Source organism: Myripristis murdjan, chromosome 21 (genome assembly GCF_902150065.1).
Source record: "Myripristis murdjan chromosome 21, fMyrMur1.1, whole genome shotgun sequence".
Classification (NCBI taxonomy): domain Eukaryota; kingdom Metazoa; phylum Chordata; class Actinopteri; order Holocentriformes; family Holocentridae; genus Myripristis; species Myripristis murdjan.
In genome coordinates, this window is record NC_044000.1 from 15,298,513 (window position 1) to 15,325,376 (window position 26,864).

Here is a 26,864-nt window from a genome sequence, read left to right on the forward strand (position 1 = left end):
TGTTGTCTTAAATGAAGATACATGTACACACACCAGACTACAGTGAGACTACTGCACTAACCTCCACAGGAACAGTTGTTGTCTGCATATGCGCATACTGGGGGATATAGGCTCCTTGCATAGCTGTGTTAGCGGGCATAAACTGCAGAATGAAGGACAGACAAAGTGAACCCCAATCACTCCATATTCACAACAATTTCCTTAATATATACTGGGCATTCTGCTACTTATCACCTAGATTGTATGAGGCCCATTCTACATTATTCCCACGTTTAACATAATGTGTGAACTCATACTGTGACACTACCACGCGGCGATCTCTTACCGTTCCTGCGCTACCCAGAGAGAGGTGACTCATCTGCTGTGTGAGAGGTGCCATCATGGAAGTAGGCTGCAGTGACATAGCTGGGTCCATAGAGGGCGATATCACTGCTCCCTGGAAGAAAAGTGTGAGTGGGTGAGAGTTACTTTATGCAGAGGGTGGAGACACAAAAGACAGTTAAGGAATATTGTTCTGTAAAACAAAAATGTTACTCAAAGATCGACATGAAAGAGAACAAAGACAATAGAATGTCACAACAGTTAAATGCTGAATATGTGGTCAAATTTGATAGGCTTAAAATAACATTTTCATATTGCCCTTTCTAAACTATGCATCATGGGTTGTGCTCTAAGATTGGATTGCAGACAAAGAGAAACTAAGCAACGTCAGACTTCGCTCTCTATACTCATAGCAGAGTATGAACAGTCTCAGACGTCTAACAAGTTGTCTTCACTCAGCCTTATTCTGCCTGAGGTATGTACCAGTATTTTCAAATCTAGGTTGGCTCATTTACAGAGCAAGAAAGGACATTTATCTCTCAGTTCAAAACCATCTGCTAAAAAATGTTCAGCATCTGTCATCAAATGCAGAGCTTTATGAAGCATCTCCAAAGCAGGCGTGTTTTACATTCCTATACAAACCCTTTAGCACCCTAAATCCTCAATGATCAGTCCCACCTTATGCTTACAACTACTAATCTTCTGTAACGTGCCTGTCTGTTTACAAAACAATGTCTCAGTTCTGTTATAAACACTGGGAAAAGTTTTGCGGAAAGATAAGAAGAAGAGAGAATCAGGGTTGGAGTTAATGGATCAAACAGGGAGAAGAGACAAGGATGATGAAACGATGAATTGAAGAGAATTTGTTCTTACTGGGTGCTGCATGATGTAGGGCTGGTGAGGCACCCAGGAGGGGTTCTGCACCTGGATCATCACACACAGACTCAGTAAACACACTGGCACAAGGCATATGCTATTTCCAGAGCTCACATGCTTCTGTGATTGGAACAGCAATGAGCATGAAAGGCCACAGTGCCCTTTGCTTTAACCAACACCTCTAAAACCACAAAGGACGTGTTTCTGACAGGTGATGACACATGATTAAAAACATACTATACTGAGGTACTATACATGCAACTGCTGAATGCATATAAAATACCAGTTTACAGACATTTATAAAGTTTTGCAATTCCTTGCACTATTAAAGCTACATGTACAGTAAATTGTGGGTGAGAGGGACTCAAACCTGGTATGTTGAGACAGGAGAGATATAAGGAGACATGGATGTTTGAGCAATCATCCGGTTGGCAATACTGTATGGAGATGGGAAAAACCTGTGGGCACAGGAAGAAAAAAACACAAAAAAACAGTAAATGAAGCAGAAGAAAATAAGTACTTCAGTACAATCTAATTTCTTGCTGTTTAGCTTACCCATTTTGCATAGCAGCTGCACTGGGGTCATAAGTGAGTGTCATTCCAGCCTGGGGTAGAGGAAGGAGCAGATTGGGCAACTAAATTGAAGCATGCAACTCCAGTGTATCACCAGCTCATATCATCACACAAGCCAGTTCATGATTAACACCCGTGGAAAGTTAGCTCTAACAATACTTGCAAAAACTTTCAGTGCATCTAGAGTTTGTTAGCATTAACACAGTTTATGTAGACACTGAACACATGAACATTTTGTATACTATGGAGGACCTTTATTATACCACTACTACCACTGATTCCCTCCTGAGGGAAAAGGATCTGGGCAGAGAACACCACTTACCAGTCTTGTGTCGCCATCTCTCGCCCAGGCACGACCGTTTTGTACAAATTTATTCTGGCTTTGCCTCTTTTTCTGCCCACCGTCAGCAAACTTGCACAGCAAGGGCTCAGGGGGTGCTAGAGAGAGAGAAGGAGACAGAGAGAGAGAGGTAGGGCTCTCTTATTTTCTTTCTTTCTTTCTTTTCTTTTTTTCTTTTTAGAAACACTGTCCATGCAGGGTGCTGTCTGCCATGCTCTCTGCACAGTCAATCACTCCTTGAGCTGGGCTGAAGCCTGGGAGTGGGCATTTACTCGCCAGCCTGGGAACATAGACATCTAATTTGGCAGCTGTGGAGCTGTAATCCCCTCCCTTTCCTAAAGGAGGCAAGGCCAGCAGAGACTATTTCAGTCTAATAATCCAATTAAAAAGCTTAGAGTGGGAGTGGAGGCCACACAAGGCAGCTCTCTCTCTCTTTTTCTTTCTCTATGCTCTGCCACTTAGCGCTGAGTGTATAGGAGCTCTTTACCAGGCAGCAGACTCACAGACTCCTGCTGGGAGCACAGATCAGCTGCCTGGCCACTTCATCCTGCCTATACAACTCCACCCATTAACATTGTACACATAATCATCATTGCAAGCTGAATTATATTATTTCTTCCCATCATCTCCGTTCACAGCTACTTGACTTGCTAATTTAGAAAAAAAGACAGTGGTTATGGCTAAAGCACATCATTTTAACATCACTGTAGAAAATACCATTTCAGTACTGCCGCCTCTGCTAATAATTGTGCAAATTAATTATAAAATAATTATAAATAATTAGAAAATAATATAAAATAATTACCTGGAACGCCTGGAGGTGTCTTGATAAACTTTCCATTGAAGTGAGAAATGACTGCATCGCATTTCTCAGTTGACTCCATCCTGGAATCATAGAAGACATAAAGCATAATTAAATCAGTGACAGATGCAGTAGAAAGCGTTTCATGATGTTGGTGAGAGGAACAGAAGGTGCTTTCCAAGAAATGCTTTCTTTCAGTTTGAATGGGCGGATCAATATACATGACTTTTATCTGAGCCCGTTGGCAAGCCCAAAATTTAGCTGAGGTGATTATGGTTGTGAAAACAGCATGTAAGGTCTTGACTACATGAGCCACACAGAGGTGAGCATGCACATGCACACATATGCATCTATGCACATGCACGTATGCGCATGCATGCACATTCCTATGATGCATGTAGACAGCACTTGCGCTATGTGAATAAAGAGCCTGGCCAGTCCTTCCAGGTTTTTCAGTCAAGTGTTTGGTTATGCAAGCATGACTGGAATGGGCCCACATTACCATTATAATTAAACCATGCCAGTCAGTATGAAACTATTCTTCAAAAGAGTTTCCATTTATCCATACATTAACTCCTCCTGCTCCTCTGTCATCAACAGCAGAGTTATGGCTTTAATGCACTGATTTTAGAGCAAGTGAAGCCGATTTTGAGAGAGAGAAAACCTTTAACATTATATTGAATATCAGAGGAATTTCTCCGATGTGAGACCCATAATGGCCAACAGTATTTTTAATCATTAATATATTCCAAGGTGCTACATGGAGCATTTTTAAACATCAGTGTTACACCATAGGTTAGATGACTGGTAGTCACATCAATACCGATGATGTTAGTGTTTCTCACAATGAATAATACATTTAGCATAAAGACTGTTGCTTTTTGACGTAAGGAGGATGTTGCTGCTTGTCCCTGCTCCTCCTTCTGACAGCCCACATGCATTTGTTATCGTTTGCTTCACTGATCAAGTTAAACGTGCTGGATATGATTTTTCCAAAGTAATCTCCAGCATCTGCTAATGAGAAAACACACATTGTGCCATAAAGCAATCAGCAGATTTCCCACAAAATCTAACCTGATGGCATGCTGTGTAAAACAATTGTGTATAGGCCAGTAGAAACTGCTCTCTTATTTATGGTGATTATATCAGTGCGTAAAATTGAACATAGTAATGATTTATGGATGGTAAAATGTTGTATTTAGCAGTGTTAAAAACTCGTCTCTTAGCATTACTGCTTTCTAGTCAACAAAACATTGTGAATAAACTGCAAGAAGAATCTCACCTTGCAAAGCCCACTCCTCTGCTGGCTCCATTGGAGTCCCTCAAGATACGTGTGGATATGACCTGACCGAAGTGCTTCAACATGTTCTCCAGCTCCAGCTCGTCCATCGACACAGGCAAATTGGAGATGTACAGGTTTGTTGGGTCTTGCTCTTGTTGCTGCATGGTGAAAAGATAGAGGAAGGCAGAGCTATAGTAAAATGACTCTTAACAATTTGCTTGGAACATGCATGGAAACATATCACCATCACTTTGTAGTATAAAATTCATGTTGATTTCAGTGAAATGCATAGTGGGAGGAGGTAGATGGGGGATTTCAGCACAGCTTTTTTTTTTTTTTTTTACCATTTTAAATGATTTGTCTAGCAGTAGCCACACATTAAATATGGACATCAGTGATGGAGTTTAAGCTTTATATGATGTCTCTGCTTGTCTCTGCTGCTTCCTGTCTGACTCTGTTGGGGGTTTTAGGTAATAAAGGGTCACCATGAATAGTGATGAATAGAGATTTGCATGCAGCCCACGGCTGCTTGAGGCCCACATCAGCTGATTTCTTCCTGTATTTCAATAGCATCAGCAGAAACATAAGACACGGCTACGGGTCCCCGGGGAGCGGCCGCTCACCATTAATATTCATCAGCGTCCTGCTGCATTCAGAGCCAGCTACAGGGATGGATTGGATTACTAAAGTAATACGCTGACAGAAAAATCAACATCTCACTATTAGGGGACAAGGAATGATCCCCCGGCCTGCGGTGCACCACCCAGAGAAGGTGTTCAATCAGAAGGATTGGTTCTGAGGTGACAGAGATGGAAAGATAGATGAGAGGATGGAGGGAGGGGTGCAGGGGCGTATTTCAGCACCATGGCTCTGGGAAGCTCTACTACCGCTAAGGAGAGCGGTAGTAGAGCTATAGCTAACACTCCTTGATTTTCCTACATGTGCACGCATGCATACACTCATGCTCATATACTGTACATGTGTAAATTATATCTAAGGGCAAAAGAACTGCTTTACCCTTCATAGTTTACGTCATTGATGGCAGGACCAAGCATTCATCCTGTTAACTGACACTAAATGTCACTGCAAAGAGGCATCTGATAAATTGTTAATAACAGGAAGCCCATTTCTTTTGTGTGTTGTTATACAATAGAATCCTCCATTCCATGATAGAGAAGGAATACTAACCTAGTTTTTGTGGTCGCATAGCTCCTATTCTAAAAAGAATCTTAGTTGTGATTTATTTAAACAGGGTTTGAGTATAGAGTGAATGACCACATGTTTTATTGATAAGTCACCCAGAATAGCCTTTCTGCTTTAAGACTGACTCCATCATCATCATCTGAGCGACATTTGAGGGAGAAAAAAAAATTCTCTGCTGTGCATGTGCAGCAGCTCTTACAAATGCAGGGACAGAAATTTGGCAGCGAGATAAGACATCTGTTTGTGCTGTGAATGGGGTCACCAGCCAACCAGTCAGTCATTAACTGTCATGTGACTCAGGCGTGCTTGCAGATGGAGAGCTAAGGAAGAGCGGTGCGGCTGATGGAGGGGGAGTTACTGCTTGCCTAGTCTCACAGAGAGGGAATATTACATGATCTTCTCGAAAATGACGTGATCTACTGCAAAGATGCCATTGTTCGGCCATATGACTGAAGGATGCTGATTGTAATAGTGGGTGCATTGGGTGTTAATGTGAAAGGCTGCTCTCTCCAAATTTAAACCACACTGCTTGATTAAACATTCCTATGTAAAGATAGCAAGTTTCAGATACGGGACTTTCCCTATATTGCAAAGTTATTGTGAAAGTAGTATGCATCCCTAAAAAGGAAAGACAGTCGCCTATCATGAGGCACTTATTCATTGAAGTAACATAAGGTGAAAAGACAGGAAACTCTTATCTGCCGATTTCCCACCCACCTGCCATTGAAATAATAATGAGTGAATGCCTATTCAGTGGTGCCAAGGCGTAGGAAAAAAAACACTTTCAGGGAAAAGGACCTTTGTTGGAGAGTCCATTAAGCCCAAACAAGCCTCAGAGATGGTGAGAATAAAGCTGGACTGAAAGGCTCCAACTTTATAATGGCATTTACCTTACACAATACAAAGATTAAACTTAGGTATGCCCCTTAAAGAAGCTCTATTTTAATTAAAAAAGTTAAATGGGTGCACAGAGGCATGTCAAGAAGCTACACAGATCCCTTGACAGAGAATTGAGGCCAAAATGTTCTTGCTTAGTGGTGTTTGGGAACTAATTTCCCTGACTTTACTAGTTCCTGTTACCATGACGACACAGAATTATTTACTTCCCTTTCTGCTGTCACAGGGTGTAAAATGTCTTGCCTAGCATTACTGCAGTCCCATTCTAAAGCTCTTCATTCGAGTGTTTACTGTATGATGTCTTTGACAAAAACTCACACTATAAATCAAATATCTGTCAGCTGTGTTGTGAGGTTTCAATAACTGTCATCTAAATTAACCTGACATATTACTTTCGTCCCAGCTTTTCTGGCCACAGTGTACCATGGTTGATGACCTAGTGTATAGATTCTCAGAACAAGAGGACATTTCCTTAACTTTTTACTCAGAGCAGACTAAGAGAAACTGTTCAAGACCTGCAAAAGACATATTTAGATGTGATTCATGTCATGAGAACCTCCCCCACACATTTTTTTTTTTTAGAGTTTTAGCATTTTTATTTATTGTAGTGTCTTAAATCATAATGATGCCTACTCCACAAGGGCTTGCAAGACACTGAATTCACACTATTATAACAAAATCATTCAACAGCATTTTTCAAGGACATAGTGTTTTATATACATGTTAGCTGTTGCTCACAGAAGGTCGCCTTAGAATGATTCAAATTGGACAAAGGGGCCAAATAGCTCAAAACTGCATGAAACTGCAAATGCTAACATGCACAAATGTGTTGATTTCACACAAACACCATGTTGATCAAAGTGTCATTTTGTGTTTTGACCTGTTTTGCCTTCCCAATGTGTGGCATTGCAGTACAGCAAAAGATAACAGCTTTGAATTTTCCAGGTGTTTTCATGACTTGAAAACTAGTTCATGAATTTCCCGGATTTCTGGGAATGCGTACGAACCCAGCACTGACCATCATACAGCCACAGAGTGAGTAACAGGAGTAACTGTTTCTAAAATGTTTACAGGATGAGGTCCTCTTGCTATATCTAGGTCTAGAAAGGCTCAAGTTAAACAGCACTATACTAGGACTGTCCAATATATTAAGGGTGCTTTCGAGGGGACAGAAAGACTGTTTTCTGCTGCAGCCATGGAGGCTTAGAAGCACATCTCCGGGGTGGATACCCTCTGCAGCATGTCACCCTGCTGTCAGCACAGTGCAACACCAGCCTCTACACCCCATAGTCTGCCTGTTGGCGCCATTCACTCCTGAAACCCTTCCAAATCCTGGCTGGGAGCTCTCAGCTGACAGGATGCCTTTGGGAACCATCAAAGATATATATGCATACACACTTGCAGAGAGCAAACCATACACATAAACACAACCAAACACACACACACACACACACACACACACACACACCTGCAGTGAATCACAAATGTATCCGAAAGCATATCAGGGTGAAGAGACACACACTGCTTTCAGATTTTCCGTCATGATTCAACCAAGTCACTGAGAGGTCTAGAGACCAAGTGATGGGGCTCATAAGCACTGCAGTCAAGGCAATTCCTGCCTTGCTGTTTAAGGATTAGATTTTGGTTGCCTTACCAACCACACAAGGGGGAAACAGTATAACTGGGGGAGTTGTGTTGGTGTGATATCAGGATTTAGACTGAAATGCATCCTCACCTTTGCCATCTGAGCTTGGACACCAGTGGTCTTCAGGGCAGCTACGGCTTTCTGAGCTGCAGCGGGGCTGTCAAAGTCCACAAAGCCATATCCTGAGGGACCAAGCATTGCAGAGTTATGGCACAATATACTATGGCCAGCACAAATAAAAGCAGGGTCACTGTGTTGTGTGGAGTGACCTATGCATCTCTGTGGCTCATGATGGTGTTCACTTGTTTAGCTAGTGTGTTTTCATATAATCAAGCCTGGGTGGGTATATATACAGTGTATGTCTATGCATAAGTGCATGCATGTATGTAAAGCCGTCTCAGTGGGAGTATGTGTATGTGCATGCGTGTTATTGTGTGTGTGTAAGTGGAGGCAGGAAAGTGCTGAGGCTGCAGATAGCAGTGGTGACGTTCATGGCTCAGGTCAGCTCTTTGTCCTCGGGGGGTACAAACAGGGTGGACCGATAGTCCCTGGCCTCTGCTGTGGCCGCTATATTTAACCTCTTTGAGCTCATTGATGGCGAATGTGCTGGTATTCTTTCACAGGGTATCAACTGACCTGCGGGTCACAGTGGTACTAGAACTTAAATGGCTACTCTACTCTTATTACTGAGATTAATAATACAGTAGGAGTTATTACACACAGAAGTAATAGCAAAATAATAGTAGTGTGGGATAAATAAAACTGCATTTAGTCAAATAGAGGATCTCTAAAAACTCTAGGGCCTAACAAAATTGTTGCCAAAGCCATCTCTGGGTTCTATTTAAAATTCACTTAGAGATTTACAAGGTCTTTAACGGTGTCCCCTTTCACTGAGAGCCTTCGATTAACTGGCATCTGTATAATCCAGAGGAGAGTTACAAAGCATTCTCTTAATCCCATCAGCGCTAGATAGAATCAGTAAGTCCCTCTTTAGTCAGGTGGGCAGTCTACCAGGACTGGGTCGGAGCCAATGCTGTCACTCAGCAAGGAGAGGAGGAGCCAGGGACCTGCCAGTTTCGCCCGGGACCCACCCACAGCAGTGAAACACCAACAGTCAAGGGCTGAGGCTTAAAAATAACATGAGCTGTGTGGCAGCTTTTTACCAGCCTGTCAGTCTGTTTCCTGACTTGCCCGACCCTTCTGAGACAATTGCATAGCTGCTGAATGACTTAAGCAAGGCAGAGCTGATTTCCTTCACAGCCCTTGCCAAACTCACTGCACTGAAGTCGGCAGCAAGCTACATCATTCATTTTTCAACATAGCCCGCTGTCAATATTGTACACTGACACTGACTAAAAACTACTTCATGATTTGTATGTATATTTAATAACAAAGAAAAACACTGAATTACTGCTTGAGGGCTATGTTGTAAACAGAAAGACAGTCTTACTCACCTTTGCATTTGTTTGTAGTCTTGTCCAAGATGGCTTTTGTTGACACAATTTTGCCATACCTACAAGAGGAGGAGAAAGGCAAGGTATTGTTAGTCAGATTATGTACCAGAAAGAGGCAGTTATAAAAGACACAAAGAAAGGGAGGCTTGTGCAAGAATTCATGACATCACTGTAAAACTATGAGAAACAGGAAGTGGTTTCCATGTGGACTTGAAAATCTCCCCCAAGTGAGTGCAAAGTTAGACAGGCCTATCCCTTTGGCCAAACAAAACTCTTCTATCAAATACAATAAAGAAACATTTAAACAGAACAAAAAAATATTCAAACCATTTCAAGTACAAAAGAATTCAGCATGGTACTGTAGTGTATTAAAACTGAAGAAAATGCATGTGGCACTTTCTCACCTGCTACACTTTGCTACAGGCTGACAGCGCTGGGTTAGAGGCAACCCATTTCCCAGTGACATCTTATGTTCCTGGCACTCTGTGGTATACCGGAGCAACCACATATAACATATGACTCCTGTGCTGACCCCTAGATATGCTGCTTTTCTTCTCAACCCACATGAACACAAAACATCTCCATGGTGTAGGCTATATGGCAATTTTCTCTTTGCAAGACCCAATGCAACACACCAAGACAGAGACAATCAAGACCAATAACAGCAAAGAAGACCCACATAAAGAGATAAAAGATAAGCCTTGGTGACAGATGATTAATGAGGGGATTCGCTGAGCTCTGACATGGCAAGGGGCTTTGTGCATGTGGCCGCTGGATAACAAGAAGACCTTCATCTTGACACTGACGTATAGCTGCGAAAGGTTCTGACAGATCTGATGTGTGGCATATTTTTACCGAATGGTACAGTCACATGGTGCCTCTGCAACTCATGACAGACTGTGGCTTAATAATTACAGGATCAAGCTGCATTCAAATCGAGGGAATAACTTACAACTGTCTGAGTCTCTTGCTCTGTATTTTTCTGAATCTCTCTCTCTCTGTGTCACACTGCATATTTGAATGTTCATGCTTGTGTCCGCACACATTCAAAAACCGCCCTCCAACTGTATTTGCTTTTCTAGGCTGGCATGACCTTACACTGTGCTGCAGTGGGTTAAAAGCACAAAGAAGGAGGGGTTGCTACTAATTGACTCCAAATTAATCAATCACAGGAATCACTGCGGTGTCAGCTCCAACCACGCAGGCAAACCCCAGCAATACTATCCAACCCCAATCCCTCTGCACATGATCCACGGATGTGATATGGAAAGGGTGAAAGTAAGAGGTTAAAGTAGGCAGGGGATTACGGCACCCTATCACTAATCTAGGACATGGAGAGGTTCATCTGTGCGAAGGGACACAGCTGAACTCCCAGTTGACTGTCAGTCACGCAGCGGTTCAATTCTCACACTGAACTTAATATCATGTTATGCAAAACCAGAAAAGGGCTATAGCAAAAGGCCATTACACGTCTGCCTGGGTAGAAACAGCTCTAAGTGAAAACTGTAATTTCCATGAGAAGAGAGTATTCAAAACATATTGCACATATCCATCTTTCAGTAAAAATAGTTATTCAGAGGAGTTCTGTGAGGAGCCCTCAACTATCACCTTATAAGTGAGTTACATGATGCTGCAAGAGCAACCCTGGGAGCTTGAATCACCTACAATGTTGTCTATGACACAGAGTCTGCACCGAGAGTAATTCATATCTCCTCTCAGATTCTCTCCCATCCCAGTTCCTCTGTGGGATCCAGAGACTAGTCCCTGCAAGTTTATTGATTCCTAGTGACACTATTTACGACCAATGCTCTGTCAGTCACCCTGGTATGTCAGTCTATTTTTTGGTCTGTTTGCAAAAATAAGGTTTCTCTATTAAGGTAAAAGAAAAGTCTCTTTTTCATTCAAGTTAACTACAGAAAGCTGCTAACAAAAGAAGAAAAAGAGCATTTCAATTTTGGAGGTAATTTTTTTGTCAGATTAGATGGGAAAAAATGCAATCAGAAGAGCAACGCAAAGTGAAAAACCTTTTCCATTTTTGTCATTATTTGACAGCCGAAACAGAGACAGACAGGAAATACAGAGAAAGAGAGAGAGAGATGCAACAAAGGTCCCAGGTCAGACATAAACCCAGCTGCATGGTGTCTGCATTAATCAACTCCCCCTCTGTCAAAATCCTTCCTACTCATCTTGAGTACATACAGATGATGGCCAGGTGCCGGGTTCAAATCAATCAAAACATGTCTGTAAACATCACTCACTTCAGTCATGTCCTGTAAAATTGACAGTTCAGAAATCTAGCATCATTTCTAAAGTATTTAGGAAATATCGTAGGTCCTGCACCTGTATAGCCTTTCATATGATTATTTGACCTATTACAAGCCAAGAAAAAAATCTTTAAAACATTACTATTCATTCATTCATAATGTCCACCATTGCTGTGGACATGATAATTTCTTAAAAACAAACAAAAAAACAAAAACAGGACAATGTAATTATGTACAAGTTAGACTACTTGTTTCATGGCACATTTTCATGTTGTACTAAATTTGTCCTGTGTGTCAATCCCTTTCCCCGGCATGGCCATCAACTCAAAAATTTATCCAGGTGCAACCACCTCATAAGCAGGTCATCTGTGTAAGGGAAGTAAGGACAATAGTGATACCTAGAAGCCAGGATGTACTCTGCAGTCAGATAGGGGGATATTCTCGTCAGGGATTAGGCTAAATACAACACTGGGTAAAAGAGCATGAACTTACGACCTCTCCTTCATCTGACCTCTAATCTCAAATCTTAGATGGTGACAGCAGCTTTGCACTGGCAGTACCATCAAAACTGTACAACATGGCCAAAATGCAATGCCAATATAAACACATTACTGTTATTATGCATTAAATTCAATGACAAACTAAATATTAAAGTCCTGCTTAACACATATCAGGGTTCCTCTGCTTGACCCTGTGAGAGGGACCCAGTATCAGTGCTGCTGAATGTTAACGGTAAACTGATGACACAGCACACTGTATTAGAATATTATCAGTCACTTAAAAGCCCTATTCATATTTTGCAAACTATTGTTCTTAGAATCAAAAAGTTGCAGCATAATATTGTGAAATACTTCTGTTCTTCTGAGATGCAAGATACACTGGTATCTAGGTGGTAATAATAAAACACTGTTCTTGTGACGACAGTTTGAGCTGTGATAACATTTTGGGGGGTCCTCACAAAGGAACAAGTGCAAATTTGCAATAGTTGCAACCACGTACGCCAATGCATCCACATGTGCATGCAATCACACACACACACACACACACACACACACACATAGAGCCTCACAAACACTTGACATCCATGGCAAACCCCCACCAATGAAAAAGGAACTCTGCTAAGTTCAACGATACCTCCTACAAGAGTCTACGACAAAGGTTTCATGAGTGGGGGCATGGCAAAAGTGTAGGGGTGGGGAAAACCATCACCCATGAAAGTGTTTGAGTGTGTCTGTGCATTTCTGTCTGTCTCTCTGTGTGTGTGGGTCTCTTTCTACAAAATTTGTCCATGTTACATGAATCTGTTTAGCCACTCCCACTGTCACGCCCCCTTTTTGCCGATTGGCATGAACACAAACACCCAACTTCACACACTTGACCTCCATGCCAAATTTCAGCCTGCTAGGATGAAAACTGTGGCTGCTAAAGTTTTGGGAAAATTTTGTGGACCAAGCAACCAGCCAACAGAGCGAGCTATAGAGCTGGTGGTCGCAGCTAAAAAGGATAATTTTGGCTTATTAGGTTAGGGTTAGGGTTAGGCATAAATTGGTTGTGGCTAAAAATAGGGAGAGGCAGTAGAGAATCAATGCAAGTAAATACAATGTCCCCACAAAGATATCGTGTGTGTGTATGTGTGTGTGTGTGTGTGTGTGTGTGTGTGTGTGTGTGTGTGTATGTGTGTTTGGGGTCCTCCATGATCCCAAGATCTTCCATTCACCATGGTGGTCTTTCTGTTTATCTGATGTGAAGCATTCAGTACACAAAGAGGGCTGTGGACGAGACCGGCCCTTTCTCCCCCCATGTGATGTATGAACTGTCTGCTGCTGTGCCCCATTTACTGTCGGCCACCCTCCTCCTCACACGGCCTTCAAGGTCATGTCTCATTTCATATTCAAATGTAATGACCCTGCCTGCTATATTGTTGCTGTATTTTCCATAATCTGAAATACACTAGTCCCCTAGCTGCTTCTGGTCTGACCATGCACCCCGAGGCCAAATACTCTACTCGTCATGAATGGCTGATTACCTCTGAAATCCATTCCTGAGAGACATAAACACAGGCCGGTAGGATTCACTTTGTGATTCACTCACAGTGAGTGACAATTTACAGTGTAATAAATTAATAATGTTGTAGCCATGAAGGTAGTCCCTCAGTATGTATCTATGCTGTACTGGTAATGAATCACCCATCACATTATTTTTCTTGAATATCACAGGCTTAGCGAAGACCAAACTGAGAAACTATCATAAAATGTCTCTTTTAGAACTGCTTGTCGGACTTTAAAAAAAAAAAAAAAGTCTCATTTTCTAAACCTCCATTACAGCAAATATGCAGAGGAATTTGTGTAATAGCATGTTAACATTATATATAGATATAGATATATATATATATATATATATATATATATATATTTTTTTTTTTTTTTTTTTTTTTACGTTTTTCATGTTATTTTTCCACTTGCATCTCAATAAATTACTGCTACCATGCTCTGAAACTAACTGGCCCCAGATATCAATGGCTGATCAATAGCTGATAACGATAAGAGGAAGAGTGGTACTCACGGCTGACAGAGCTTGACCAGGTCATGGTCTGTGGTTGCAGGGGGGAGACCCCGGATGTAGAGGTTGGTTTTGCTGAGCTGTTCCCAGCCTGCAGTGCTACTGCTGCTGCTGCTGTTGTTGGTGCTGCTGTTTGTGCTTGGGCTGGGCGGCGCCATGGGGTGTGATGACGGGGCAACAGGTGGCTGGAAAAGCGAGGAAAACATGCAAAATTGTGTTGAGTCCAAGCCAAGACAAAACAAAACAACTTGCTGTGTAGTATCTGCATTAGCAAAAAGAAAGAGAGACAACATAGACACAATTCTGAGATGTGGACAGACATGAGAGGACCCTCCTCTGTGTAACATACACACATGCACTGCTGTTTGGCTGCAGTGTGCTCTCAATTTGCTGACAAAATATAATATAATATTTATTGAGCGAGATGTAACAGAATGTGACAACTGACCCTTCAGCATGAAATTTCTCAGAGGAGGGACCATCTGCTTTTGGTCCATAAATCATGTGGCTATGCTAAATCACCCATAGTCGCACATGCAAATAAAGAAATCCGGACACTCCATCATATATATCAAGTGGGTGTCTGTCCAGCCTGAGGATTTAAATTACACAATGCAGTAATACATATCTGCAGAGCAATCTCCTTCACAGCTTAGCAGTCAGCGCAATCTGGGTCCACAGGGGCCTGTATCTCTGACACCAGTGACACCAAGAGCCTGAGTGTGTGATCGAAGCCATTCCCAGGTCAACATAAACAATCATATCTCCAGTACAAGACCACACTGTTTGACCTAAACATTTTCAATTAGGGCTCATTGTACAATCAGCAATTTCACTGACAGCTGCTCTGTGTAGCCAAGAAAAAAAAAGCTGTATCGCCCCTATAGGTATTGCTCTGAGATATTATAAAACACAGCGAAACAATGTTGGCATAACATTTTTACATGCCATTAAGTTTCAGTTCATTTTCTAATTGTAACAAGATCACATGGGCATTGCTAACAATAGCTGCTGTTGTCCTGCTCATCTGAGGAAAAAGTCCCGTTAGTGATTGAGCAATGCTGTGCTTCATGTTTATGAGGACACAGATGTGTTGGTCTGCTGAGAGCTTTCCCCTTCGAGGACTCTTCCCCTTCCCCTTCTTTAGCGTCTGACACTGATTATCCCCCCCTTCCCCCACCACCACCACCACACACACCACCTTCCTCTGTGGATTCACAAGACAGGAAGCTGAAGGAATCCCAAGCATGAGGTGGTGACAGGATTGAGCAACCCAAGTCTGGACTCAAGCCTAAGCAGGAGATCTTCTCCTCTGACCAACCAATGGCCTCACACGCCTTTGCCGTGAATCCAACTTGACCTGCTGTTTTTGTAGCAATGTCCTCACCCTCTTTACCATCCGCCAGCTAATTGCTCTATTTGGCATATTCTGTGATTTCAAATACAAAACGCACACTGTGTTTTCAGTGTAAAGTGCTTACATGGAAAACTTACCTCAACCGTTAATGTTGTTGCTAAATAAATAAGAGTCACAGGGGTGTTGGTGAAATGTTTTTATTATTCTTGGCCAAATCCCTTTAAATTAGCTCAAGTCAGCAAAATGGATGATGATAACTGCTAAAAATGTGAAACATGTCACAGCTGCCCTTATGACTAGCCCTTATTTACAAGCAGGAGAACGGTGGCAAAATTCTGCTGTTTGCGAAGCTATTACCAGCAAAAAAAAAATCATGCATCACAGTTTTATATATGGATCTTAGACTACTCCCAGGTCACAGCTGCAACTCTGAATGAAAAAAGTAAAATGGTAAAATAGCCTAATATATGACTCCTAAATGACTCAGTTCAGTTTGAATGTGGAATGTGGTTAATAGTGGTATGTACTGAGTTTACAGTAGTTCAGTATTGACATCATGATCTTTTCTTTTAATGTGTAAAATTTTAGGTTTTCATTCAAAATGATTTGTTCAAAACAACACAAGCTTGCAATTATAGCTTATGTTTCAGTATCTCAAAATATTAATTCTTCACTAACCATAACCAGAATAAAGTAATTCTGCATTGAAGGGGTTTGAATAACAATTCATGGTGAATAATGCAACAGACCCTGCAGATAATGTAGAGCTGAAATTCAACACCCAAGTATTCCATGTTTATCCTGCACTCCGAGAGTGGCTCAAGCATAAATCTCTGGTGTATCCTAAGTGGACAATAATTTATACCTCACATCAGTATCTTCATTATATTGTTGTCTACAACAAATGCTGTATAAGAGCCTGAGCTGTAGATGTAGAGAAGAGGAAGAGAAACGTGACAAAAAGTGTGTGAAACAAAGGGGTGGAGCTTATGACAAAAGAATAATAACAATTAAAAAGAAGCTTCATAAGGCATTCCTGACTAAGACAAGGGCATTATTTCTTCAGTGAGCAAAGTAACTGTCACAATTTGACAGAAGGGCTCTTATTTTGAAACTTTTATTGCCTATATGTCACAAATCATACTTATTCCACAAGCAACTAATGAAAGTTGATATAAGGCTTGAATATGGCAGAATGTGACAGATAGCTGCAGTCCAGCGGGTAGCCAGCTGTTGTGAAGCTGTTGTTCAAGCATTACGAATGCGTTATAACAATTCATGTTCATGCTATGGGCTTGGTAAAGTTCAGTTCTGAAATGAACTGTCAAAAATCATAAAGGAAAGTAGTTTAAAATTTGGGTAAAAATTACAGGCAATTTGGCAACATCATTTCAGGCTCCATAGCCTGTTAATGGTATAAGAAATCTGCTGCACAATCTTATATTCATTTAACCTTTAGTATTAGAATAAGTATCAACTAAACACACTTTTAAAGCTGTAAATAGATCTGTGAGTAAGCAGCTTTAAAAGTAAAAACTGCAATTAATCTGCTGTTGGAGAAGAGAATGAGAGAATCCCTGAAAAATAATACTAAGGTCTGTCACATCCTGTCACATATTATCATGTCTTAAACTGAAAAACAACAACAAAAAAAAAAGCTGTTTGGTGTGATTTAGAAACATCTCATAAATAATCCAGAAAAGAAAGGATGCAATGAATTTCTAAAATTCCTATCAGTCTGGGACAGTGAAATGCTGGATAGATCAACATCTGGTGTTATGTGTCGGTAAACTTTCCAAGTCCTGCTTTGATTAATTCATATTATTGTGACACATTTAGAAGAATATGCTGAGCTGTAGAAGTATCTTCTTAGATAAATATAACACAAGATAGCTCTGAACTCTTAACAGTCATCATTGTGATCAAAACAATCAACTGCCTTAAATAACTGTGAACAGGTCAGCCCAGTAACGAGAGGTGAAGCATAACCTGCTTTCAAGTAATTGATTAAAGCATGCACACCTACACACACACACACACACACACACACACACACACACACACACACACACACAAAACAGAGAGAGAGAGAGAGAGAGACTGTCCCACTAGAAGGCAACAGGAAGTGTGCTCCTACCTCCAGCTATATGTGGACAAAGACAATCTTTGAGGAGAATGCCCACAAAAAAACAGCCCTCCATTTTCAGAGACTGGGCTTCATGTGAGTGCAACTTCCCTTTCTGTGGGACTGAAAGCGTATTTGTTTTCATACAACTGCCTGACTACTCAGATGCAGGACCGTGAGAGACTGTGATGAGGAGAAGACGGCATCTTATCAGGCAGCTCCAGACCAGCAGAGCCCGTCATATCCGAGCTGGAAATACACAGGGCTTCCAGTAACAGGCCTCGCCCATGGAGCTCTAGCCACAGGCTCGAAGTGTGTGCTCTATTAGGATGACAGCTTGAGCATGACTGTGAATAGTACAGAGCCCTCCAATATGATCATTCAAATCTTTCAGCTGAGGGGAATTTAAAAAAAAAAAAAAAATCTATATGTAACTGGGACAAGCTGGATGCATGGATGGGCAATATTTCACTATCCATACATTTTCTATATGGGCCTACTGAGAGAGTGCAACAAGAGTTCATAGGGAGATTTATATGTAGAAGATAGCCAGAATGATATTTTATAAAGCTAATATTCTAAAGTGTACTCTATTTTCTAAGAACAATTCACATATATATTACACTTAATTACTGGTTAATAAAGTAGAAGTTCATCATAATGTGCGATGTTACAAACTAGGCAATCTAAAGCAATTTGAATTGTTTACAACTTGTGTTTGACTCCTGCTTAGTAGTATTTTGCCTCTGGTCAGCTCCTATATAATACACAGAGTACATAATATTCTCTTCTCTATATCCTTATATATCCACCCACAATTGATCACCATACTGTTAAAAAGACCAAATTACATATGACTCATAAAACTTCACATCCACAGCCAGTATTATATCTCCCAATACCATTTGACCTAAACTACAGTCGACCCACAAATAGCCATTTAATTTTTTTTTCCACGCTTCAACATTTCACAATATGCAGCTAGCTGAAATAAACGCGCGCACGCACGCACGCACGCACGCACGCACGCACGCACGCACGCACGCACGCACGCACGCACGCACACGCACACACACACACACACACACACACACACACACACTACTGTCCTTTTAAATGGCAAATGGAAACTTTGTATTCTCGCAGAGACTAGGCTGTAAACGTCCTTAAGTTTTGACTACAGGCGAGGCGAAGGGCTGTGTCCAACAGACCTGTTTTGCTACTTCCATTAAGTCAGCTTTGTGGACGTGATGTCTGAGGGCTAGGCTATTGCAAATAAAAGCGCATTTACCTGTTTGCGATACGGAGTCCTCAGAGGGTTGCCAGTATTAGCAAAAATCATCGTCAGTCCGAATAGAGAGGGTAGGTTTTTTTTCTTCTAGTTACCACTTTCTGACTAACATCCAACGACCGGTTTAAGTAGCAGTTTTGACCTCATATATCTCCTCCTTATTCCATTAAAGCACACGGAAATAAGATTATGCACCTATTATATACATATCCTTGTACTAGTCGAACATCCGGCAATAGAAATATCCGTATATTGTCCCAACTTCGACTGCCCAACCCCGTCTGTTTGACTGGCTTCATTGATTTGCAGTCAATCCTACACAGGACAGACCCTGCTACGGCGGGACAAACCACCGGCCAACCGGTGTGGGGGTGGCGTTTTTACAATGTCCACAAGAAACATAGAAATTATTGCCCATTTTTTTATTGAACCGATACAAAAAGTAGTCCTCCTCTACACCAAAATGTACACAAATGCTTGCAACTAACCAACGCTGACCATGTCGACAAAACAACCAAATTGAATATATTGTTTCACCCCCTCTAGCAGTTCATGTAGTCCGGAATTCATACCTTACATTCCACCGTGCGGCTGGCCATCATTGTGATATTTTGGCCAGTTTCGGTTGTATTTTTCCTTAATTGATAACTTGTAGCCTACTGAAACACATTATTGATGACAAGTATCACACAGAGAGGAGCCATCGATAATGTATCACACAACAAGGACAAATAACATCAACTTCTCTATTTAGATTCAGTCATAATTACACGAGTATTCCCTCTTTATTACAAGAGTAATGTAACCTATTGTACACTGCCTATAGTCAATATTAACTGTAATGCGCAGTGTCGTGTTTAAAGAATAAGCCTCACTAAGAATGTAGTTCAAAACAAGACAGGCTACCATAATTCCAGTGGAGTTTGTCAGTGTGAGGGCGTCTATGTCACACACACTGACGTTTGATAAAATAGAAATATGGAAGGAAACACAAAAAAGGCAGGATATAGACTATTTAACATACCTGGATCATATGCATGTAAGCCTGCATATTTAAAGTAGAATTTTACCTGTCACAAATGAAATTATTATAACTAGTCCTGGTCTACCTACATCAGTGTTTATTAAAAAAAAAAAAAAAAAAAAAAAACACAGCTGTACATAGCATGAAAACAGCCCTACTCTAAATTTAGAAATTAGTTATTGTCATGTACTACTCTTGTGTCAAGAACCAAACAATCAGCTTACAGTGGCAATAACTTTAAGTCTCTAAAACCATATTTAGATTTTGGTAATGAGGCAACCTTTTGTTTACAAAAGGAGATAAGACTGCAGACACAAAAAAAACTGTTGAAACAGAGGGCTTCCATGATTACTTGTGCACAATAATAGTAAAGGCCTCGCTATATCGTTGTGGTTGATAGAGGGGAGGACTTCATTGAAGCAGGTAACACCAGCAGAGAATGTAAAGGGGGCATGCTGAGCTATAAATCAAAAGCAATTCACCCACCACTGTCACCTGCTGATTAGAAAACCAACACCGGTGCTAGAGAATGTGAATTAATGGCGACCTTCAGGAAGGTACAAGCGTCACGCTTTATCCTTTCCCCTGTGCTGCCTTCATGCTTCTCCTGGTTTCTGTCTGGGCAGCGGTTGTCTGTCTCATGTCAGTGATGATGATCATTGGCTGCTTGGGAAAACAGTCTGGCTTCTTAAATAAGTTACTGCCACAATCAAATATTCTGTCTTGTCTACATAGTCAAGGAACCTGTGTAGGCTTCTCTTTCACCAACACACTGAACCACACTCCAGTGTGCATTATAGCAATATGAACGAGAAAGCACATACAGACAAAGGGCCAGATGTCTAATGTGTACCTCAATGTTTATATTATGACAAAATTGTATGGGTGACTATTGGTGCAATCATAGGTTATTTACACAAAAGAGATTTTTGATAAACAACCATTACTAATGTGGATATGATGGAAAGCAGGTAGAGGTAAATAACAGAACAGCTGTACTGTAATGCTGCCTTTAAAACCAGGAAAAGGCGACACATGCAATATCACGAGATTACAACATCAAAATCCCAGTTGCATATCATGATGTTAATATAATATTGATATATTGGCCAGCCCTACTATCAGGAGCCCACTGTGCCAAAGTGCTCCCTCTGTATGCTCTTTGTTTATCGTTTTCTGTTAAGCCCAGCAGTTTGTAGGAAGACACATTGTCCACTACAGCAAGGAGGAGAGCATCGACGTTAGCAGGGAACCAAACTGGACTTACCACACAAAGGATCATTAATCACTGGGAGATTCTTATTGTGATCCTAATGATATCAATTATTTATTGTACAGGTCTTTATTTTGACCCTTCCTGTGCTTTTGCAGGGTGTTAAAGATAGGCTCAATGTAAATCCATTGATGTGATATGTGATACGCTGTTCCTATTCCTAAATGAAACCAAAGGTCACCAGTAGAGCATGTAAAGGAGTTCACCAGGCCAACATGAGGAGTCAATAGGTCACCATTAGAGGAAAGAGAGAGGCCTGATTCAGCACTCTGCTCAGGTCACTGACTGAAAGGGGAGCAGGGCAGACAGAGGGCCAATAGAGCCACCCCCCTTTATGAAGCAGTCAAAGGAAAGGTTATCTGTGATTCCTGCTTTTGTGCTGCATTGTAGCAACCAATAAAACAAATCATGGATGTTGTGGCTTATTAGTAAATTGGTATATTATAAACTAGTAGTATATAATATTTTTGTGTGCTTTTTCTATAAGATAAACAAAAGAGTGCCTACACACACACACACACACACACACACACACACACACACACACGCACACACATATATGTATTTATGTATGTATGTACATATTTGAGATCTTACAGCAGGTTGCTTTGATATGAAAGGACAGTCTCTGCTGATAGAAGAACAAATACCCAGGCACATGCTCCTCCCCATGTGAGGGAACTCTTTCGATTTTCATGCAGATGCAGGCTTAGATTACACACACACACACACACACACACACACACACACACACAAACAGAAGTACATGTGCAGACATGCGCACATGCAAAGATGACAAGGGTACAAACACACAAAGCCACAGAAACACACACACAGACACACAGGCTCACTCTTAGGGTATTTCCAAGGGAAATAAACAGTGTTTCCAATTGAGAGTGTTTAAAATACTGTGCTACTTATTTCCACTCTTCCTTTTTCTAATGAAAGCAATCCATTATTGAATGATCACATGATTCCAAAGTATATGAAGCAAGTGCTGTTCTCTGTTGTGTCCTCACACATTATAACACCAATTAAAGTCTCACAGTCAATTCTGTAAAAGCCAGAAAGGCATTCCTCCCCAATCCACTTCCCCTCTGTTAGATCCCTCTGAGCACAGAGAAAAGTGTCACACCACAACCAGTTCCAGTGTTGGACAAAGCCTTTCAGTGGCTCCAGGAAGCTTTTAGGAACAGCTCAGTGTTTACCTTCCTGCCTAGATGGAAGGGGTGGGGTCGGGAGGTGTAACCCCTCTGCGGCGCCGGCAGATTCATTTCCAGTGACTCTTGAGTGTTAAGAGTGGAGGTTAGCCACAAAAGAGAGCTGTGAGTGCCTATATGTGTGTGTCACACAGGAAGAAAGACCACATATCCACAACTCTTGCCTTTAAATGAGGTGCCGGTGTGGGGGTGGTGTATATAACAGCTCAACTCAGTTATCCATGACTAGGAGCCCAAAAATGAATAAGTGAATGAGTCATTTTACTGGCGCCAAGTAATAACGTTAGAATTATTCACTGTGTCTTTTTAAAAGAGAAATACATGTGCTTTTATATCTTCGCAATAGCTGGAAAAGCAGGGGAAAAAGTGACAGGTTGATAATGTAACGGGACCTCTAGATGATAGACAGCACCCTGCCCGTGTATCCAAAATCCTTCCATAAATTATCATAGCATCCTCGGAAATCCCTGCCCATGTGGTAGGTAATCTGCATTTGATTTACAGCACTGATGGTACTGATACCAAGCACTGATGTTCTGCCATCACCGCAGCACCACTGCTCTTTGGAAACTTCATATATCTGTGTCACAGATTGCAGGTCAAAGATACATGAAACGTTTTTTTGAGAGATCTGATGTTACAGGGAACTAATTTTGCAGTGTTTGCAGTTTTATTACAGGCATGTAGTTTTACTGCACTATTATATCGGTAACAAAACGGAAATTAGATAAGTAGCTTTTTGTGATTCTGTTAGTAAATAAGATTAGTATAGCAGCAGCTCTTGGTCCTGGTTTGGACTGCCTGTACTTTCTGTGCAGTGGTTCTCTCAGGGGGTTTCTTGTGAGGAGCAGTGAGGAATTATTATCGCACCTCCAATATGAGTAAACTACACAAATTTACATTAAGGTTGTGTGATTCAAGTATTTGTTTGACTAACAAGTTGGACTAACAAGTCACACATTACTACTTTTGTAGTTTGGTTCAGTTGGCTTTTGCATGGTTCGAATAAAAGCCGACCACAGTATGTAAACCAAAGTGAGGTTTCAGAAGATAGAAGTGTATTAAGAAAAAGGTTCTTTCCATAATACAAGAATATTCATTTGATATTTGTGGTTATGGCAGTCATCCTCCTTTTGGCTGCTCATCAAAGGAAGATTAAGAAAACAGTGTGAGAGCCAGATTCAACTCTGTTCGTGATGATACTGGTCTGAGATGTTGCCATCCGATCCCAGTACAGGTGTAGAAATCTGGAGATAGTAAAGCAGTGTCATGATTTCATAACTGCATTCTGAGGGATACCAGCCATGCACAGTAGGTCATAAAGTTCTTTCTCAACCCAAAGTTGGCATTACTGGTGCGGTCAACTTTCTCACTTGAAATGAACCACTCCAGAGTTCACCTGGAAACGATCCGATTCTCTCAAAACCAAACGAACCGCACCAAGGGGGTAAACACACCATTATTTGATTCAACTGGACGGAACACAGCAAGTGTCAAAGTGACCTAAGCCACCTTGCCAAACCCCACCAAGAGAAAAATTTCTAGCCACTGACTAATTTATTTTGGAGCCATTTTTCATATTCTCATCGCTCATAATATGCAAAACACATGACAAGACATGTTATAAATGATTCAAGAAAGATATGAGATGGATATGACCTATCCAGCCTTGATGAGAAATAAAGATCGAATACAATCCAACAACACTTTCTGTCCTAATCATTGTAGGTCACTTGGAAATTAAAGCAACCATTAAGAGACTAAACATAATAATAAAAAAAACCTAATAAAACATTAGAATTGTCGTGACACAAAACTAACATCACTGTTTGTAGCACATGATCCTGGATGGCTGACATCTGGAAGTGACGGATCACTATCTTGCTTCAGTGGCTCTGTGGCCACCATAATGGATCACTATTCTGCTATGCTGACTCAAGGACGATGACGACAGTGTAGCGTCATGGATTACAATCGTGCTATGTTCCTGGGTTGTCCAGTGAGCGCTCTCTGGGGATGTTTTATGCCCTGGCAGAACTTCCAACTACATAATACTTTCATTTATTTTTTGAGTGCTTGATACTGTGCAGATTTGCACTTGTTGGAATTGATTGCACACACAGGCCTGCAGCTTTCTTGCTGATAGTTTTATACACATATTAAAGCTTTTTGGGGACACTTCTTATTATAGGAAACAGGAAACACTTGACAGTGACCATCAGTGGCACTGAAGGTTTTATTGTTTTCCTGGGCCCTCGTTTTGTCCATGTCAAATGTCCTTAGAATGAGAATCATATGAGCACAAAGGGAGTTTTTTCAGGCCTGTCACTGACATAAAGAGCAGCACCACTGTGCTCTTTCATTGTGTACATTCCGCTGCCAGGCAACTTTCCTAACTTTATTGTAAACATTGTATAGGGCTGTCCAACCTCAGCACAGCCAGCTAATGCCATTGTCCACATTCTCACCATGTCAAGTCCTATAGTAGTAAATGCATTCACCTCAATAACGATTAAAAGCTCATTTGGCTGGTGGCAGGCTGCCATGAAATAACATAAATATATCAACAAATCAACTGATGTCTGAGTGATCACCTCTTTTCTTTCCTCTATTCTTTCCATATAACACTTTACTAATGAATTTTGTGATTCTGTGATAGTAAATCAAAACATTGCCCTTTTGCAAAACAGTCTTGATAAAGAACCCGGGAAGAACATCAGCACTGTCTTCCAGTATCAAAGCATTAAAACGTGTTATCACAAAGTACTTAAGGTCGAAGGCCTTATTAAGACAAATAAAATACACATTTATTTTCATGAGGGCAACCAGGAGAGCCCCCCTGTGGGATAATTACAGTGCTGATTTTCTGGCATCACAGGAGACCTGAGCACAGCGACATAATGTGCTATCAAATCAGTTCTCCTGTTGCTTTATGCCCCATGTTTAAAGGCAACTTTTGTATTAAAGTAACATCACAAATGAATAATCAAGGCTACATAGATCAACTGTGGCATCTCTTTGAATCACAAGGGCCAACTTGAATGAATAGCCCTGTTCTTGAGTCCATATGTAGCAAGTACCTCTGTGAATTCACCAATGCATGATTTCTATCACATTTATATTGTGGGGTTTTGCTAATCTGTACATATTGAATGCATGGTTTATGTTTACTGCTGCTGGTCGAAATTGCCTACAGCACTTTGCCATTTAATAGGCAGTCATACTGATAAAACTTTCATGAGCCTGAGTAATGCAGAGCATTTGGAGCCTCTTTATGTTAGCTGAGATGCCTGCAGGTCAACTAGGGACTTTCCTCACCTCACAACCTCATATGCCCTGTCTCTTTTTCATTTTTTTCCCTGTACTGATGCTTTGTGTGGTAATACCATCAGTTAACCTAAATATTCCCCTTACCCCAAAGTGGTGCTCAATCCATTAAAGCATAGGCCTGCTCTAAGAAAGTGATTTAAAAACGTATCAATCTGCAAGTCTTTTACTCCTCAAAGGTACAAAATAGACACAGCCTATACAGTATTAATTGCATTACAGGACATAGTCATCGGCTGTTCTCAGTTCCTAAAAGCAAAGCCTTGCATTGCACTGACAAAATCCACTGATGTCCGTCCTATTTGTAATTTCTGACAAGGGTCGAAGTGCACACAAATTTAACACAACAAAATCAAGCCTTTTCCACATTGGTGGCTGCAGTTTATCAAGATGCGATCGATGAGTCGATTGTGAAAATCGCACGGCTGCCCCAAGTCCGCCCAATCCCACGAGAACACAGACACACTGTACCTTCGTTTGCAGGTATTGGGGATAGTAATAGGAGCACTGAGGGTACATCTGTTGATTCCACACTTTTCCCATGAAGACAGAAATATAAACTGGACGCACAAGCTCTCAATTTGGTCTGGTAGTGCAATTCCAATAGTCCCGTCGCATTCGTTTTCCACCGTGGTGTTGAAATGTGTCGGACCTCACCCTCTCTGGGAAGCGCGCACCACCGCGACCCTCTTTTTCCACACGCAGGACATTGATTCTGCGTGGACGTCGGAAAGGCTAAATTTGTCTTTCGCTGCCAAGTTTGAAATCAATGCATGTGTTGGAGGGCGACCAGTCATATTTCAGTGGCTCAGTTTATGGTGAAGAGCTGTCGATCCCTATTAAACTAAGCGAGTTGGCAAATAAATAAAATATTCCGCCACATCTTCCACATTTTGTCCCAAAAACTAAGGGATAGGCTATTTTTGTCTTCAAAAATTATTACCGTGTTTTTTTTTTTTTTTTTCAAATATGGCTAGAACACATGAATTATTTTTGCTCATTTTGATTCGTATTTGACTGATTTGTGAAAC

At 41.1% G+C, this 26,864-nt stretch overlaps 1 protein-coding gene across 2 annotated transcripts in view; it reads right to left on the reverse strand.

The window, feature by feature from the left end:
- rbms1b (RNA binding motif, single stranded interacting protein 1b) overlaps positions 1 to 26,376 on the reverse strand; it is a 29,059-nt gene extending 2,683 nt beyond the window's left edge. Inside the window, exons 1-12 of one of the 2 annotated variants that reach the window (XM_030080571.1) lie at positions 26,305 to 26,376; positions 14,220 to 14,401; positions 9,394 to 9,452; positions 8,030 to 8,121; positions 4,195 to 4,352; positions 2,916 to 2,995; positions 2,093 to 2,208; positions 1,753 to 1,802; positions 1,568 to 1,655; positions 1,195 to 1,245; positions 326 to 436; positions 62 to 142 (exon numbers count right to left, since the gene is read on the reverse strand). In XM_030080571.1, the coding sequence (XP_029936431.1) occupies positions 62 to 142; positions 326 to 436; positions 1,195 to 1,245; positions 1,568 to 1,655; positions 1,753 to 1,802; positions 2,093 to 2,208; positions 2,916 to 2,995; positions 4,195 to 4,352; positions 8,030 to 8,121; positions 9,394 to 9,452; positions 14,220 to 14,401; positions 26,305 to 26,376 (1,140 nt within the window). Of the gene's footprint in view, positions 1 to 61; positions 143 to 325; positions 437 to 1,194; positions 1,246 to 1,567; positions 1,656 to 1,752; positions 1,803 to 2,092; positions 2,209 to 2,915; positions 2,996 to 4,194; positions 4,353 to 8,029; positions 8,122 to 9,393; positions 9,453 to 14,219; positions 14,402 to 18,989; positions 19,300 to 26,304 lie in introns of those variants that run through there. The other variant, XM_030080572.1, reaches the window with a different exon arrangement.
- Between the last annotated feature and the right edge of the window lie 488 nt (positions 26,377 to 26,864).